Source organism: Anas platyrhynchos, chromosome 6, assembly GCF_047663525.1.
Source record: "Anas platyrhynchos isolate ZD024472 breed Pekin duck chromosome 6, IASCAAS_PekinDuck_T2T, whole genome shotgun sequence".
NCBI lineage: Eukaryota > Metazoa > Chordata > Aves > Anseriformes > Anatidae > Anas > Anas platyrhynchos.
In genome coordinates this window covers 12514136-12531729 of record NC_092592.1, presented here as the reverse complement: position 1 = coordinate 12531729, position 17594 = coordinate 12514136, and the positions used below count along the sequence as shown (strand labels likewise).

At 35.5% G+C, this 17594-nt stretch overlaps 1 protein-coding gene across 4 annotated transcripts in view; it reads left to right on the top strand.

Moving 5' to 3' along the window:
- WAPL (WAPL cohesin release factor) overlaps positions 1-16343 on the top strand; it is a 148630-nt gene extending 132287 nt beyond the window's left edge. For all 4 annotated transcript variants that reach the window (XM_038181038.2, XM_038181036.2, XM_072040071.1 and 1 more), the window contains 10 exons: positions 4764-4875; positions 5402-5499; positions 6994-7070; positions 8252-8427; positions 8753-8868; positions 9544-9705; positions 10919-11126; positions 12216-12304; positions 13346-13441; positions 13871-16343. In XM_038181038.2, coding sequence (XP_038036966.1) covers positions 4764-4875; positions 5402-5499; positions 6994-7070; positions 8252-8427; positions 8753-8868; positions 9544-9705; positions 10919-11126; positions 12216-12304; positions 13346-13441; positions 13871-13936 — 1200 coding nt within the window. In that variant the 3' untranslated portion in view covers positions 13937-16343. The remainder of the gene's footprint in view (positions 1-4763; positions 4876-5401; positions 5500-6993; positions 7071-8251; positions 8428-8752; positions 8869-9543; positions 9706-10918; positions 11127-12215; positions 12305-13345; positions 13442-13870) is intronic.
- The last annotated feature ends 1251 nt before the right edge of the window (positions 16344-17594 follow it).

Genomic DNA, 17594 nt, shown 5'->3' with positions numbered 1-17594 from the left:
TCCTATATCACAACTCAGAATTCATGATGCTGTCTGCGATTGTGAAAGTGTTGCAAGTGTTTTCTTTTTTTGAACTTAAAATTTCCTTTATAAAAGCCAGATGAAGTTATGTTCTTCAGCTCTCTGGTTCACTGACGGATAAGTTCGTTAAAGGTAGCTATTAAAAAAAAAAGTAAGAACCGTGTGTTAAAGGATCACATTCGGTTTGACTTTTGTTTCTCTGCCTACATTTTCATCTATGTATATTCCTTCACAAAGAGTAGTGGTGGTTATGTGGGAATATGAGTGCTGTGTGTTAAAGTGGAGTTGTGGTACAGGTACTTATATTTAATAATAACAATATTGTCTGTCTTCCAGAAACCAATTTTTCTCTGCAGGGAGTGTAGTAGCAGATCTATCCATAATCTTATGTGTGGATAAGGGTTGGCTTTTATACTTTGTTTCTCAAGCATACTTGTTTTTTTGAATGTATCTTCATATGCAACAGAGTGAACACATGTTGTTTAAAAATAAATTTGGCCATGGTTTGATGCTAGTTATTGAGCTAGCTTGAAAAATCAAAGGGTAAGTTGCAAGTCTTCTAAAAAGATTATTTTTAAAGACTTGATGACAGATTGACTAGATGACTGGTCATAGATGGCACAACTTAGTGCTTTTGCTTTCATCATATTTCAGTATAACATGTTAAGATGCTAATTTTTTTTTAACATCTTTTAATACTTTCTTTAAAGTTTCGGGATTGTTATAAGGTTTTTGCTATTTTTAATCCAGTTCTTCACAGTGACAGGAGATCTGATCTATTGCTTATGAAGTGAGCTTTTTAGAGTTTTATCTCTGCAAGAGATGTTTCAACTCATCAGTAACCTGAAGATAAGATTGTGTTCAGTCTTCGAGTAGTCTAAAAGATGATATGCCTTGATGAACCAGCAACTTCTTCTGTAGTTCCAGTGACTTCTTTTTGTCCTTTTGACACCTCAACCCCAGCCCAAATTTCAGATGTGGAACAGATAGCTGAATTGGCATGAAAAGTCAGTATTACATAGCATTAGGAAGAGTTTTGGGGGAGGAAGGTAGTCTTGATGGCATAATTTTTAACCTTGATAAGCAATTTAGGGTGACAAAGGAGAATTATTTCAGTGTTTCAGTTTTAGGCATGTTTCCCGTAAGTGTGTGGAATCTGTAGGTAAAGAAATCAGTTACTTTTCTGGCCTTTAGAATCTGCAAAAGCAGAATAAATTTGAGTTGATGTTCTCTGCCTTCACTTTAGTCTGTAAAGTCATGTGATACAATCTTAAGATATCAACGCAGAACAAATTTTGCTTTTTAGGTGACAATTAGCAAGGAATTGGTGTAATTACTGTCTTAATTCTGAAGACTCACATAGCTCACTATCTCAGTGCCAAGATATCTTTTGCACTACAAAATGTAAGACAGCTCTGTTTATTAAGTGTGGAACAGCTGGCATAGGTTCCTGATTGCTAAAGCATCCAGCCACGCTGACCACTGTCTCCTATTACAGCTTTTCTTATATTCATGATCTCAGCTGGTCTAATGTTTTTCATGAACTGTAATTCCGTTTTTGTTTTCTTAAGCATGAGTTTTAGAAGGGAGAGGATATATTAAAGGGACTCTGTCCTGCAAGAGATACATCCATGAGAAAAGAATATTATCATCACAGGTGTTGTTTTCTTTTCCTGAGGCATCTTGATTTCTTAAAGTTATATTGAGCTGTTGTTGCAAATGTGTTAAATACTGTAGTACCTCACAGATGGAAACTGGTTCCCTCCCAGCTGTGCCATCTAGAAGTAGACTATTCCAGTGTTCTGAGAATATTTGCAAACCAAATGATACAAATAGTTTCTCTGCCAGTTTATGATAGTTGCAATGGTAAGTTGAGACAATAATGAACTTCATGTGTGGAGCATAAAGTTGCGTTCACAGTGGTCTCTGTCATGAGGTATAATACGTAATCTGTTTTGTACCAGATGACAAACAGGCAGAAAATTTTAACAAAAAATGCAAATCGGGTGGAAGGGGGAGGGTTAAAGAAAATATCTGTACTTTTTCAAACTCAGACATAAACATTGAGAAACAGAAGGATTGCAAGAGCTATTTTGATAGCTCTGGTTTGTGCTTAACCAGTTACACGTTAGGTTTTTGAATCTGAGCTTCAATGAAGATGACCAAAGCTGCCCATATCTTTAACAGACAATGTTGTTTGTGTTACTATATCTGGAAACTAGTTTGGGCTAATTCTTGAGTATTCATAAAGGTGTTCAAAGGATTCTGTTTTCTAGACTGCTGTGAACAACATTGAAAATGTAAAGCCAGAAATTGAGAAGGACTTCTCTGTGTGTTCAATTTCTTCCAAGCATTTTCTGGTTTAGGAGGAGATCAAACCTGAAGAACTTAATCTTCCTGAAAGCAAATTGCACTTGGCTGCCAGTCAGCATAGCCCAGTGTAGCTGATGCTTGCAAGCTAGCTCTTATCCGTTGCATCATGATGAAAATGTTCAGAAGTGACTTGTCTTTTCAGGGTTATTTTGTTTTTCAGTCTCAGCATAAGGCTGAAAACTTAGAGAAAACACATTTTGAAACTTTGGTCTTAAAATTTTATAGTAATTGACATAATATTCATCAGAATCATGGAATTATTAAGGTTGGAAAATACCATCAAGACTTTACTCACAAGCAAGAATTAAATCTTGAATGACAATTTTTAGTATATGCATGTTTTTAAATGTTCTCTTGACCAGTTGTATGAATATCAAATAATATTCCTTTGGAGTTTTTGAAGTCTCACCACCCTTTGTAGGAAGACCAAGTACTGTATTTGAAGTACTATGTGGACTTTGAGATTTTGTGGAAACACATACAGAAGATTAGTTAAATCTGTTTAGCCCTTAAGATCTCTAAGGAGAGTCTCTGTTCAGCTTCTACCAATCTGATTTAGGTTATGCCTGGCTTCAGATACCTACCTTACAAGAGTTTTCAAGCTCAGTCTGAAAGCGTGAAAAATTTTCTGAAGATGGGAAAGCTGTGGAGAACTAGGCATCTGTCAAACTGCTGTCTGCAGGTTCTTTCCCTTCCTCCCTCAAAACACTTGCTCATTTGGTTGGCATCAGAAGGGCAGTTCTACATCCATTGCTTAAAATGTTGTCTGCTATTACATTTTTAACTTAATTTGTAAAAGTGAGGTTTTGGACCTTTTATCTCCCAGTGATACGAGAAGTTTGAAACCAAGTGGGCCTAACTTCCCTCCTGTGGGAGGACTGAGTGAGTAGCTGCTGGCAATTAAAGGTGGTTACCTGTTACCAGGGTGGTGAAACAGTGGCAGGAGTAATTGCAGCTCTGTGTTTGTTTCCTCTGTGATGGGGAATTGAGATGCTGATGACTCAGTGAGCAATGACCTGTAGTAGATTTGCTGCTGCTCATGTTCTCTTACCCCCACAATGCTTTCATGACCCAAGGACACTTCCACTTACATTGGAGAAATGCAGTTATTAACCTGTACGCTCATCAGTGACTCTGCTGCAGAGGTTGCTTCTGAAAAAAATAAATAAAGAATTACTTTTGGATAGTAATTCTTCTTTATCAGCATTGATCTTGAACTTTCTTCTCCTTGGAGATCAATAATCTGAAAAAAAAGGAAAGCAGCTGAAGCTGTCAAGGTTGGTGGGGAGGAATCATGCAAATAATAACTTGGTTTTCAAAGACAACAGGGTGTTTATTCAAGCCTGGTGAGTACTGTTATTCCCAGGAGGTGCTGAGGTTTGCGCTTGTATCCTGGAATAGGCTACACATCTCAGAAAAAGCACAGCACTCCTTGAAGTGTTAGAAATCAAATGTGTCACGGAGGGAAGATAACTTTAAAGTGGTTGAATTTGGTTGACTTTATTGTGATCTTAAGGCTTTTTCTCTGTCTGCTCGTTGTTGTATTTGTGGCATGATAAATTATTAGGCTTATAGTAGTCCATATTTAATTGTGTGTTTTTCAGACATTACAGAATTCAATATTCTGTGTAGATATAAGTCTTATGCATATTAGACATGTGTATATATATATATATATAAAATGTTTTATTATTAACATTTGGCTTTTTTAGAAGCTCTTATAAACAAGATAAACAGTCTTTTATAGATGCGGTTTGTTCTGCTTAAAAACATTGCAGGAGATTAACTAAGATAATCACCTAAAATCTGTTCAACTTCAATTTACAGAGAGTAAGCTTATCTTCAGTGCTGTAGAATTTCAGTATGTATTCCTCTTAAGAAAAAAGAATCCACTAAATATAGTAAGATTTTTTATCAGCATCATAGTTGAATTTTTTTCTTTAGTGCATTTAAAGTAAAGTCACAAAAAACTTGGTTAGAAACATGTATTTTACAAAGCAGCAAAGTTAATGTATCTGAGGACAGAGCAGTGTTCACTGCAGGTTTTTTCCTACCTGGCTGTTTTGTTCCGTTCCTTCTACCACTAGTCTCTTTTGGTAGCAGGAGAAGCAGATGAAAACAGGCTGTTTAGACTTTCTAAAATATTAAAAATGTCAAGAAAAAGTTGAGAATGCTAACGTATCTTTTTAATCAGTACCAAGGTTTTGTATTTTTTTTTAGATGCACGCATTTCTCTATTCTTGCTCCCTCTGGTGGTTTTTCTACTCAAACTGTAACTTTGTTTTGTATGAGGTGTATTTGTATGATCCGATGTGTTGGCTGCAGCTGCATATGCTGACTTCACTAATTCTGGAATCAAACTCTTTCAGACCGGGCATTTGGCAATGGAGACATTACTGTCTCTCACCTCAAAACGAGCTGGGGACTGGTTTAAAGAAGAACTGCGACTCCTAGGTGGTCTTGATCATATTGTAGATAAAGGTATATTAGAGATCCTGTTTTTAAAGTATGCAAAAATTACTAAATCCAAGATGTTTGATTTTCCTAATATTAGTTTTCTTTGCTCAATAATAGAAAAAATGATATATTCTCTTTTTTTTAATGCACAATATTATGACAAGTTATTGGGAAATATTACTGACAAATCTCTTCGTGTGGGATTGAAAGTACATTAAAGTACTTCAAAGTACCACAAAACAATGCATCTGTAAGATATGTGGACTTATTTGCAGTTAAGAAACATAATTATGTACTGTACAATCTCTTAGTAGAAAATAAAATATACAGATAGGTAATTAGTGTGGCAACAATCACAGCCTTCTTTTAATTTACCTGGAAATGTAACAATTTTGGAATGCTAATCATGTCTTTGAGATTATTTCCTAGTATTACAGGGTTATTAAGGTGTAAAACAAGGTTGATAGCAACTCTCTGAATAGCTAGTTAAATCGGAATGCTTGGCTTTTGAAGGCATCTTATTGACAGTGTAATTTTTTTTTTTGTTTAGTTAAAGAATGTGTGGATCACCTAAGCAGTGATGAAAATGAAGAGAAACTGGTTGCCTCGTTATGGGGTGCAGAAAGGTGTTTACGGGTCCTAGAAAGTGTAAGTATGAACATTACATTTCTGAAAAATGCTTTCTCTAACGTGTTCGGTAAATATATAGTTATATAAGTAACAATAAACATTTTAATCAAAGCTATTAACATTGTGAGGTTTATCAGTGTTCCTGGAACGTTGGAAGTTTTGTTCATTACTTTAGAATATCACTCACTGTTGTTGAGAATAACTCTGTATAACCTGATGCTTTTTTTACGTTCCTCTGAAAAACTGCTGTTTGTTTTCTTTTGTCATGAGATGGACTTTAGTGTGAGTCTAGTATAACACAGCATAATGTGTTTTCTTAAAACTATAAATTGATGTGTATATTATACGAATTACTGCATTCAGACATCAGCTAGCTAAGTGCTGAAAGAGCAAACTGCTTTGAAGGTCACAGTAGATCTGTAGTCAGTTGATCATGTATATTGAGATGGTAAATGTTTTTCAGTGAGAAGTTTGAGCAGAATTAAAATGTGTGGTAATTTTTGTAGAGCTTAACTGAGAGAAACCTTGTGCATGTGCTTCCCTACAGAGCCTCATTTTGTTAAGTTTCATATTTGTTGTTACTCTTTTTGCTTGTGACATTGTAAGCAAATAGAAAAATGTGATGTTTTTGAAATACTGCTCTGCACGTCAGAAAGGGGTGTTCAGGTTCAAAGTACAGGTCAATGAGTCTTAAGATATTAAGCCTGAGTCAGAGGGCAAGTAGCTGCAGTGATACTTCCTGACTAAAATAGCAAGATAAACTCAAGGATACTATAAAAGTAAGCTAAAAAATGAGTACAATGAACAAATGCAGGTGTGGCTACTTCAAAGTTGCAGTACCTATCCCTTTACTTCAGAATAGCGAGAGAAAAATTTTCAGATCTGGCTTCTGCTATTATATTCTATGGATGGAATTGCCAAGCAACAGCACAAGAGACTTGTTTAGTGGCAGAATATTCAAATTTGAATTTGAGGATGGCTTGTGATTTAGTAAAATCCTTAGGAATTTGGGAGAGAGGACAAATCAGTGTACCATATAACAAAAATTTAAGAAGAGCTTTTACCGTTTCTGTAAATCGATTCTGTATTCCAATCAAGAGAATTGAGGAAAAAGTTTATAGTTAAATGTTTAATAAGCTCTTAGAAGTGGAGTTGACATCAAGTCTTAAATAGCAAAATACTTACTTGTATGTATAAGCGCATACACATGTATTGGGACTACAGTGTCCCAGGATACAGGTTCAGGTTCTGCTGTGGCAGAATATCGTCTTACAGAGTTCCTGTGTGCAGCGTATCAGGGAAGATGGCTTTATATGCAGTGCCACAATCTTGTGGGATTACTTAAAAGTTGGAAACTCCAAGGAAATACTGGTACAATAAGTGAAAACTTATTCTGGATAATAATCAAGAAAAATGGATCTAAATAAAGTGGCGTGGTAGTGGAAGGGAATAGTTCTTTCAAGGAAAAGGTCATTTCTTTTTTTTAATATTACTTTCTCCTCCCCTTTTTAGGTTACTGTGCATAATCCAGAAAATCAGAGCTATCTGATAGCATACAAAGACTCGCAACTCATAGTCTCCTCAGCTAAGTAAGTTGTAACAAAAAGACATTTTTGCACAGCTCTGCATGTGATAATGGCAAGGAATTTGGAATTTGCTATACAAGAAAATTCCAGGGGAAAAAACTTCATTTCTGTGTTGCTTTTCATTAAGTAATATTCAAGTTATTTTAGATGAGGGTATTGGTAACTGCCTGAGTACTAAGAACATGTAGTTATTGTTGGTTCTGTTGAAGTTGCAAACTGTGGATTAAGATTTTAGTACCAAAATAAGGTGAGCACAGAAGAGAAGCTACTTTTGGGAAGCTACTTCTGTTGATAGTGTTTTATTATCTTAAGTGTTCTTTGGAATGGAGCATAATAGTGAGTTGACAGTTAATGTAACTAAGAATAAAGAAAATTTTGTTCTGAACTGTTCTCCCAGCCCCACTTATCAATCAGGATGAGGTCTTAGTTGACTGGCAGAGATTGAATCCCTCTTGCACTGCCCAAATGGTTCATAAGAAAGCAAATTAGGCTGAAAATTTGACTGTGCAGACCTCGTTGGAAAAAGAATGTCATGGTTGTAGGCTAAATATTTTGAGTGGTTCTTTAAATTAAAGAAAAAAAAATCTACTTACTGTGCTAGTTAGTCCAATCTGTCCTTTTGACATCTTAGTTGTGTTTATAATTGAAATCAGCACTCTCACTTTGTCAAACTAATGTAACGCAGTAGAATTATGTCTGGTCTGGTAGTGTTACGAGATGAAGGCTGCTTCTGCTGGAAAATCACGTGTCACTTATTTATCACAGAATAGGCATAGCTCTGGGGACAAGACAGGTGAACAGTTAGAAAATACTATCAGAATAATGTTGTGCCTTGATGGTCAGAGGATACGAGAGGCTGTTTTTAGGGAGAGGAGATGTCTTAAGACATTATGATGAAGCTGGAAAGAAAAATATGAACTTTTGCACTTGAAATCTCAAGCTGTTAAAGCTCTAGGCAACAAAGCTTTCCTGTTTTTGTTTTATTTTCACAAATTCAGTTGAACTCATAAAAGATTTTATAGGTGACAGGCTTATCATCTATCCATACAGATTAGGCACCTTACACTTTTATCAGGAAAATGCTGCATAAATTCCATATTTGCTGTTTTCCCGATTAAATAGGTATAAAGTGAAATATCCTGTATGTTGTCCAGGTAATTTTGTTCTGCGTCTTCTCTTTGCAGAGCATTGCAGCATTGTGAGGAGTTAATCCAGCGATATAATCGTGCTGAAGATAGTATCTGTTTACCAGACAATAAGCCTCTGCCTCACCAGAATGTAACCAACCATGTGGGTAAAGCAGTGGAAGACTGCATGAGGGCCATCATTGGTGTCTTGCTCAACCTAACGAATGATAATGGTAAAAACAAACAAAAAAATACACCTATTCAGTGTTACAGCATCAGAGATAGTATGTTAATGTAAACCCTTATACTGATGGTTTTTTTCCATGTACAGTGCAGTAAAACAGTATGGTAAAGTATGGTAGGTGCTTGCTTTGTAGCAATCAGTAATTGTTTTCTGGGAATTGGGTGGGTAACTGCAAGTATGAAGTGTAAACAAGATGCATGCTTGGGCCAAGAAGGCCCAGTTTATCCTGAGGGCCAAAAGGTTTTATCCATCTGTTTAAAATAATGAAAAATCCATCTTCTAAAAATTGAGCCTTTTAAACTTTTTGTTTACAGAATGGGGTAGTACGAAAACAGGTGAACAAGATGGTCTGATAGGCACAGCTATGAATTGTGTGCTTCAGGTTCCAAAGTTCCTACCTCAAGAACAGAGATTTGATATTCGGGTGCTGGTAAGTTCTTGTGTTTGTTGCGTGAATATTAAATGATTTGCTGCCTGCTTGTGTGTTTAACCGCTCCAGCTCCAAATTAAGGAGCAGCCTCTACAAACTTAATTGGCTGTGTCGTAAGTGAAGTGCTTAAAGGAGGTTTCTGTAAGGTCCAGGGATAACTCAAAGATTTGACGACTTTGAGCTCTTCTTTTCTTTGCGCGTGATGGGAATAAGTAGATGAATTGTGAGAGACTTAGGTAAATAAGTCTGAATCACCTCATTTTCAAATGTCTTTTCAATTTTAGAATTATAGTGGATGTTATTGAGATAAAGGCAGTGTCAAATTTACTTCAGCGTACATAAAATGTGTCTGTGGCCTAAGAAACACTAAAACTGTATGTGTGAATGGTCTTTTAAAAACGGAAGCTGAAGGTTAGACCCCTGAATCCCTAATCAATAAATCAGATCTCACCTTTAAAAACATTTGAAATGGTTTTATTCAGAATTGAAAAATCTTGAACTTGTATGCAAATTCTCAGTTTTGCTTCATATTTCTTTAAATCCTGATCCTTCTGTTTATCAAACTGTTTTATAAAGGTGTTAGTATGTATGTATCCTGAGAAATATACAGCCTAAAGACGTTTTGATAATTTTTTTTAATGTGTGTAATATTCTTTGATTTTCCAATTCTTGCAGGGATTGGGTCTGTTGATCAATCTGGTAGAATATAGTGCTCGGAACAGGCACTGTCTTGTCAATATGGAAACATCATGTTCTTTTGACTCATTCTGTGCGGGAGAAGGAGATGATAGCCTAAAGATAACTGGACAGATTGATGCTGTTCAGGCTTTAGTGCAGGTAAGAAATGAGCCAAAAATGTGTTTTTCCTGTAATAGTCACCATTTTTCATTATCAGACTTTCAAGGAAGAAGAAAGAACTCAGCAGCAAAGATGCTTGTCAAAGTTTTTTGTTACACATTTTGAGAATGTAATACAGCACAGTGAGGGAAGAGGGGTGCTACTCACAACTTGGCAGCATTATTACAGACATCTGAAAGCTGCTCTTGTGCTCTGTAGAGCTTTCTTGTTCCTGTATAGTTTATTCCTCATGCCATTTTTAAGCAGCTGTAAAAATTGTAAGCTACTTTTCTCATCTACTTTGCTTTCATAGATTTTTAAGTACTGTTTTTATGGGAGTTTAAGACCATTTTTTTTAAACTACGCTGTATCAGGTTTTTAATGTGAATATGATGCATATGGGTTTGAAACACCATTCTTAAATGTTGAATTGACTAACTTCTTAAAAGAAATCCACTAATAATTTTGGTGAGTAAGCTCCAACATGCAAACGAAGATAAAAGTAAGTAACAGGATCATTTACAACCTTTTAATTTTAATGGAGATAAGCTTATGGATTTTTAGCAGTTGTTACATTTCATTATGTGAAATGACTGTCCAGCAGCAGACAAAAATGTCAACAATCAGGATATTAATAATATTAAGTATTTCAATGTACACAGCTGTGCAAAGCAATATTTAAAACTGGTGGTTATATGATTTGGGAAGTAATTCACAAGATGTGTGTAGTACAAGATTGGTTAAGTCACACTCACCTTAAAATGACTTGCTAAGTCATCTTAAATTACTCTAAATTTTCAAATTTTTACTATTTACATATCAAGGGAAAAGTTAACAGAGCAATGAGAGGATAGTTCGCATGAAAAGAAAAAAGAGGATTGGTAAAGAACAGAAATTGACAAGAAAATCTGGCAACTTTTACTCTTGAAGCTGTCTCAAAAAAGCAACTAAGCATTTTTGATACCTAAGAGGAATCTGCCAGTTGCTTGAACATTGGGGAGGGAAGGAGTCAAGCCTTTTCTGTAGAGCACAGCATTAGTGTTGTGATAAATCATGTTACCCTTTGAAGAAGAAAAGGCTATTGTAAAGAATAGTATTGAAAGCTACCTTATTAATGGGTGAATTGTGAAGGGGAAATATACTTTCAAGTATTAATTCCGTGTATGTAGGGTTTAATTTATAATTGAAATCTTTCTGAAATTTTCCTTATCAGCTATTTCTTGAGCGTGAGCGAGCGGCGCAGCTGGCTGAGAGCCAGACAGATGAATTGATTAAAGAAGCTCCCACTGCTCAGCATGATAAGAGTGGGGAATGGCAAGAAACAAGTGGGGAGATACAGTGGGTCTCCACAGAAAAGTCAGATAGTACTGAAGAGAAAGTTAAGAAGGAAGAAGATGATGAAGAACTTGATCTTAATAAAGGTATGTTGGAGGGTTTTGATGAGCTCAGAAAAAGGCAAGAACTCTGCGATGGCGTAAACTCTTAACTTGTCCCCTACTTCCTGTCTATCTGCAGTCCACTAGGCTGAGATTTCCTCAGTGTATTCCCCACAGTACTACTACTTACTTAATAGTGCCTTCTCTCTGTCTGTCCCTTTAAAAATAAAAAATAAAAAATTAGGTATGTTCTGTGTAAGAAATTCTGAAATGGAACTTTTAGGCCTTTATAGTTTTCAAGGCCTTTTGCAGAAGAACAATATCTGCTTTAATTTCATATTCCACTGTGTTTTGACCCTTCTTGTTCCATACTCCATTCAGTTCTTTTCTCTTTTCCCTGATTTACTTGCATGTATGCTGCTTCTGCCTTCTATCCCCAGTTTCTTTTTCTGAGTTCTTCTTGCTCCATCAGTGGTATCTTAGGTACCTGTGTGATGCCTTGATGTGCCTCATCTTTAGGAATTTATTTCAGGAATTTGAACATCTTTAAGCTGAATTACATGGTTTGTTTCTGGAAAATACAGCTGGTCAAAAACATTAGTCATTCTCAGTCGAGTGGCTCATGTTAATCTTCTGATAGCAGATATGCTATCTTGCTTTTTTGAGCCTTGCTCTATATTCTTCCTCCTTTTTTTTTAATTCCATCAGCCATTGTCTGTAGCTATTTGTGGCTTGTCCCCCAAAATGCTGAGCCAATAGCAAAAAGTGCTATATCCATTATTTATAATATGAAAATCTTCTCTTTTGTGCAAATCTCATTGGCTTATAGCATCACAGGAAACATATTTGTATTTTGTTGTGTTAAACATACAATTTGCCCATTTAAATGGTACGACGATAAAAGTGCTATAAAATATAATGAATTGAAAGAGAATGAACACCATTTTTCCGTTCAAGAATGTCTGCTAGCGAGTTAAGTAAGGAGTTTGATTCTTGCCTCTAAAATCTCAGTGCAAAAAGACATTTTGTTTGAGAAAACAGAATTCTGGAAAGTGATAATGAAAGATTGTATTTGAAGCAGTAAAAGATACCAGCTGCTTAGAGGATACAATACACTGTTGTCTCTTTTCACAGCTCTTCAGCATGCTGGGAAGCACATGGAAGACTGCATTGTGGCCTCATACACAGCATTGCTTCTAGGCTGTCTCTGCCAAGAGAGTCCAGTAAGGGAATAAGTCAATAACTCCAGTAAAATATTTAGTGAAGTAATAATTTGCAGTGTTGAAATGGGTTTATTAAATCAGGGTTCAATGTGAGCTGGTACACTGATGAAGCTAACTTAATGTATATAGTTCTATGGAAAATTGCCAGAAGCATTCCATCCAAAACAAATCTTTTGAACATCAATATGTTTATCAAAGAAAAACAGGAATTGAACATTTAACCTCTTCTGCCTTTCTAGTGTTTGTTGTTAGTCTTAGCTCACAAATGAACACTGGAAAGGTGAAGGAAGGTTGGCTAACCTGTTCTATAATGATAAAAGCTTGCTTCATTTTTCAGCAGTTTCAATAAGCAAGTTAACAGCCAACCTGTTTTTCATCCTAGTCTGCTATTTTATTTCCAGTGAAGTTTGTATGAAATTGTGTATGTCCACATTAGTTGAAGATGATTGCCTCGGGTTGGAAATACATAATGGAAAGTTGAAGTTAAAAATGTGGAACTCTGGCATTTCAAAACTTCATAAACTTTCCTGTCAAATGCATGCTCAAATGAAGATGAGGTTCAGCCTGCCTTCAGGCTACTTTAAATTTACCATGATGGCAAAAATGTTCTTGAGCGTTCTGGTCTGTACTTTACACTTTAACTTTCGATTACCTGTGTATAATTTTAGTGTTTGGACAGGTACTGGTAGTAAATTCAAATACTTTCAACCCCTGACAGTTATGAAGGGAGATTGTTTCCACGTCAGAAGAATAACCGCGTCATTTCTTTGAGTTCTTGATAACCTTGGAGGTCCTGGGGAGGTCTGATGGTGGTAATGATCTTTAACAGGGAAAACAAGTTGCAGGAGTTGCTGTTTCCTAGAAATAAACACCTTAAATATATGAGTTTTGAGGGACTTGAATCATAGAGATGACAGCAAAAAGCTATCTTAATCATGCTATGAATATATTTGTCTTGCTCCATCTCATGTGAAGAGTAACATAGTTCTTGGTGTTGGAAAAAAATGTCACAAATTAAAACTTTTTTTTTTAATTTCTTAGATCAACGTGACTACTGTGAGGGAATACTTACCTGAAGGGGACTTCTCAATAATGACTGAAATGCTTAAAAAATTTCTCAGTTTTATGAATCTTACTGTAAGTAATACATACATACATATACATATACATATACATATATATATATATATATATATATATATATATATACTTAATTTGATGGGTATAGATATTTGTGTAATTGTGTTATCTGCTAATAACCCATACATTTTTAGAAGTTTTTACCATTTTCATATGTCTTCAGAAGAGCTTTAGGGGGATTATCTCTGTTTTTAAGTACTGAAGGCCTGTTTATATGATACTATTGTAGTAAATAAAAGGAAGCTACTCTGATTCCATTTCAATGCTATTGTTCAGGAAAATATTGTGAATCTTCTTCCTGATCCTAATTATTTTTACTGATAAGTAACTCTAAACCCTAAAATTCTGACATGAGCATAGCTCTCAGTATTTTAGAGGTAATGTGGCACATGCTTATTTGTTACTTCTTTCTCTTATATTTTTCAGTGTGCTGTTGGAACAACAGGCCAGAAATCTATCTCTAGGGTGATTGAATACTTGGAACACTGCTAGATACTTAACTTCCGCTGCAGGCACTCTAATGCTGGAGCTACCCTTAGACAAAAGAAGAAGTCATGAAAGAAGTCCTTGAAGGATATACCAAGAGCATTCATCTGTGTCATTCGTGTTCGGATTTTTAAGGCTACCTGGTCTCTTAACCATGCATTCAGCATTTTCTAAAAGACAGTTACTACATCAATCTGCAACTATCAAAAATGAGGGGAAAAAGGTTCTGAGGAAAGTAAATAAAGAAACCATGCTGTTTATGATGCAGTGCAGTATTTAAATATTTTTGGCAGGGTTTACCCTCCCTATCTTTTTTTCTTGCTTTGTTCGTGACAAGTTTCAAGGGGAAAACTTGCTGCTGATAGTGCAACTGCTGTTTACTGTTGAGCCACTGTTTCATGCCAGCCAGGTGCAAAGGCAGCTTAGCTACTGAGGTATCAAATGTCCTAATAAAGAAGTTCTGGACAGCAGCACCGCTCCTATTTGAGTTTAATTTGCTCTTGCTTTTTTATTACTAGATTATTCCAAAATCATAAAATATAAATTTTTAAATACTTTTGTGATTTTAACTACTGTCTATATTTAAAATTTGTTGGAATCCAAAGAGGCGAGGATTGGATAGTTTATTTTTTATACTGTTTTGATTGAAATTAGGTTGTTGAACTATTTCTCAGTTCTAAAACTGTCATGGCCCATGTACTGTAAACTGATAGACCATAACACTTTGTAGATCCAAGAAGCATGCAAACCCATAGACACATAAAGCCATTTGAGAGAGGGTGTGTTATCCGTAAAATAAATAGCAATTGTAAAAAAAAAAAAAAACAAAAAATTGTACCCTGTTTAAAAAAAAAAAAAAAAAAGAAGAAAAAAAGATTAAATCCCAGGTTAGTTTTACACTTCTAATGAGCAAAACCTTTGAAATGCTGTTTTAATTGTTTCAAGGAACCGCTCAAGATGTATTTTATAATGTTCAATACAAAGAATTTGGATGTTATAGGGGGAAGAATTTTAAAGAAGCTAAAACACCAATGGGGATTAATGGTTCCAGCTGACATAATCTTTCTATTTCATTCTTCTGTAGTATGACAAAGTTTAAATGCATACAACACAAAGCCTTAAATTGCTGATATAGCTAAGATTTTGTTCAGTCTGAGGTCTAGTTCATAGCAAAGCATTGTGTTTGAACACTTAAATGGAACAAAAAATCCCAGAAATTACATGACTTTGTTTTTAAAAAGAAAATAAAAAAACCTTCTTGCACTCATTATTCAGACCAAAAGAATTGGTAATTATTTTTATTAAGCTGGTCTTGAATATTTGCAGACTGTTCTGAGATCTGCTTCATCGACATTTTTAAATACCTGTATGGGTAGTTACATCATGTTATTCCATTGAATTTGTAAAACTTGAAGCCATAAAAATATTAGTTCTATGTATAATGAGGGGGAAATAACAGGAAATCTAACCTGCTTTTAGATCTTGTGTTATCTCCATGTATAAAGTTACAAACTCGTGCTTTTGTATCAGTGCCAGCTGTAAATTTTTTACATACAGTGGCTGCCTTCTATGTCTTCCTATTTTTGATAATGCAGATTGTTGGGAATTCTGTAAGGAAGTAACTGATTAGTGGCAAAAATCCAATGTTGGTCATACTTTTTTGCGTTTTCTCTCATCACCTTCTAAAACTTAGTGTATCAGTGTAACTTAGAAAAGTTTTTGAGGTTGTATTCCCCTTTGTTTAAAAACTAAACAGAAACAGCTCAGTATTGAGAAACAAAAGCTGTATTTCAATCATCTCTACCAGGAGGAAAAACGAGTATTTTGTCCATCTAGTCTTCTGATTTCAGAGATTTTCAATCGCAGTTGGATTTCAGAATGATTATATAGTTACTGTGGAGTGATGGCAAGAGACAATACAGATGTGATGTTGGGGGGGAAAGCAGGGACAACTACCTTTCTTTGTTACACTGGTAATTGTTTGGGAATTGATTTACCTCAGTGTTTAACAGTTTTTTTAAATGTAACTAATTGTCAAGCACTGACAAACGCAGATTTTTTTTTTTGAGGGTGGGGGGAGAAATCACCCTGTGAACTGCAGTGCATTTTTGTGTGTTAGACCCTCAAATAACTCTGCATTAAAGGGTACTTGAGGCCAACTTGCAAATTAAAGTTTTAAAGTAACTTTTTTTTCCATTGTAAATATTTGTGTAAATACTCTCAATTGGAAATTAGAACAAGTAGAGTACTTTTCTGAATCCAATCCTATTTTTATTTTATACAGTATTTCTCAGCTGTGATCTTTGGAGCAAAAGCCAACGGCAGGAAAAATAGTTTGTACCAGTTTCATGAAGTATGTCTTTGGGTTTTTGTAAATAATTTTAACTCAAATAAAATTGCTACTTTCAATACATATCTTGTCTTTTAACATGTAATAAAGCACTCCCCTGAGTGACTGCAGAAAGAAGGCAGTGTCAGGTAAATTTTCAAAAGAAAAACGTAATATAAAAAGAGGCCTAAAGGTAGTGCTGTATTTTGCATTGGTGTTTTGGGACAACAGAATTAAGTGCCTGGACCCCAAGGTAATCGAACCAACTAGGGTTTGACATTTTCTGGAGAGTTACTGAATCTCTTAATACATTTTTGGAGTTCTCCACACAAGTTGCTATTGATCTTAAAGCTGAAGGGGCATGTGACAAATCTGAAGAGCTGTAGTTGAAGTAACAAAATGTGTAAGAGTATAAGGGAAATGGGGCAGTTTGTTTTACGGTGATCCTTTTCACATTATGAAGAACGTTAATAGCTGCTTTCTTCAGCAGAAAAATTAGAAAATTGTGTTGTTCTTTTTGTTAATAGGAATGATGCTTTAATTGATTCAGGATGAATTTTTTCCATGTAATTTTCTTAATTGATCCAACTACAATACAGGTACAATATGCAGAAAGTCATCAGCTATAATAAGGGCAAATGAAACTGTGCTGTGTCATCTAATTGCCACTCTAACAAGCATCAGCATAATGGAATTTTATTTCTGTGCTGTGAAGGGGTCCTTCTGCAGTCGGAAACATGGAACGGTATGTTATTAGTATGTGGCACTGTTAAAGACAGATACAGCTTTATGTAGGCAGGTGTTTCCCATGAAATTCATAACATCCAGGAAAAAGTATTTCCTCTAGGCTATTTTGTCAGTAGCTATGTAATGGAAGCATTATTTGTGGGTGCTTTGAGATGACACCAGCATCTTCAGATAAACAAGACAATTGTGAAGCCTCTATAGATTTGGGAGTCAGTCTTTCACATAGATTATTTCATTTTCAGACTGTTCTGAAAAACAGGGTTTCTGGATAATGACAAAGTAGTCTGGCATGATCTGTATAGCACTGATTTATTAGAAGCTTAATGTAAAAGCAGGTGATAGCGTTGGAGATCATTTCTCAAGCTGGCCTAATGGACTTTGTTTTCTGCTGTCAGCAGATTGAGTCTCTGAGTGGGAAGACAGGACAGTGATCACAAAGGTATAAAAGCTTTCTTCTTGCCCTGGAGTGGAGCATCTGTGCCAAGTGTGCAGCTGGAATAGTGCAGTTCTAGGGAACTGTCACTGCTGTACAGCCACTTCTGGGTGGACAAAGATGCTGGTGGGAATTACTGGATTTAGTTCTAAATT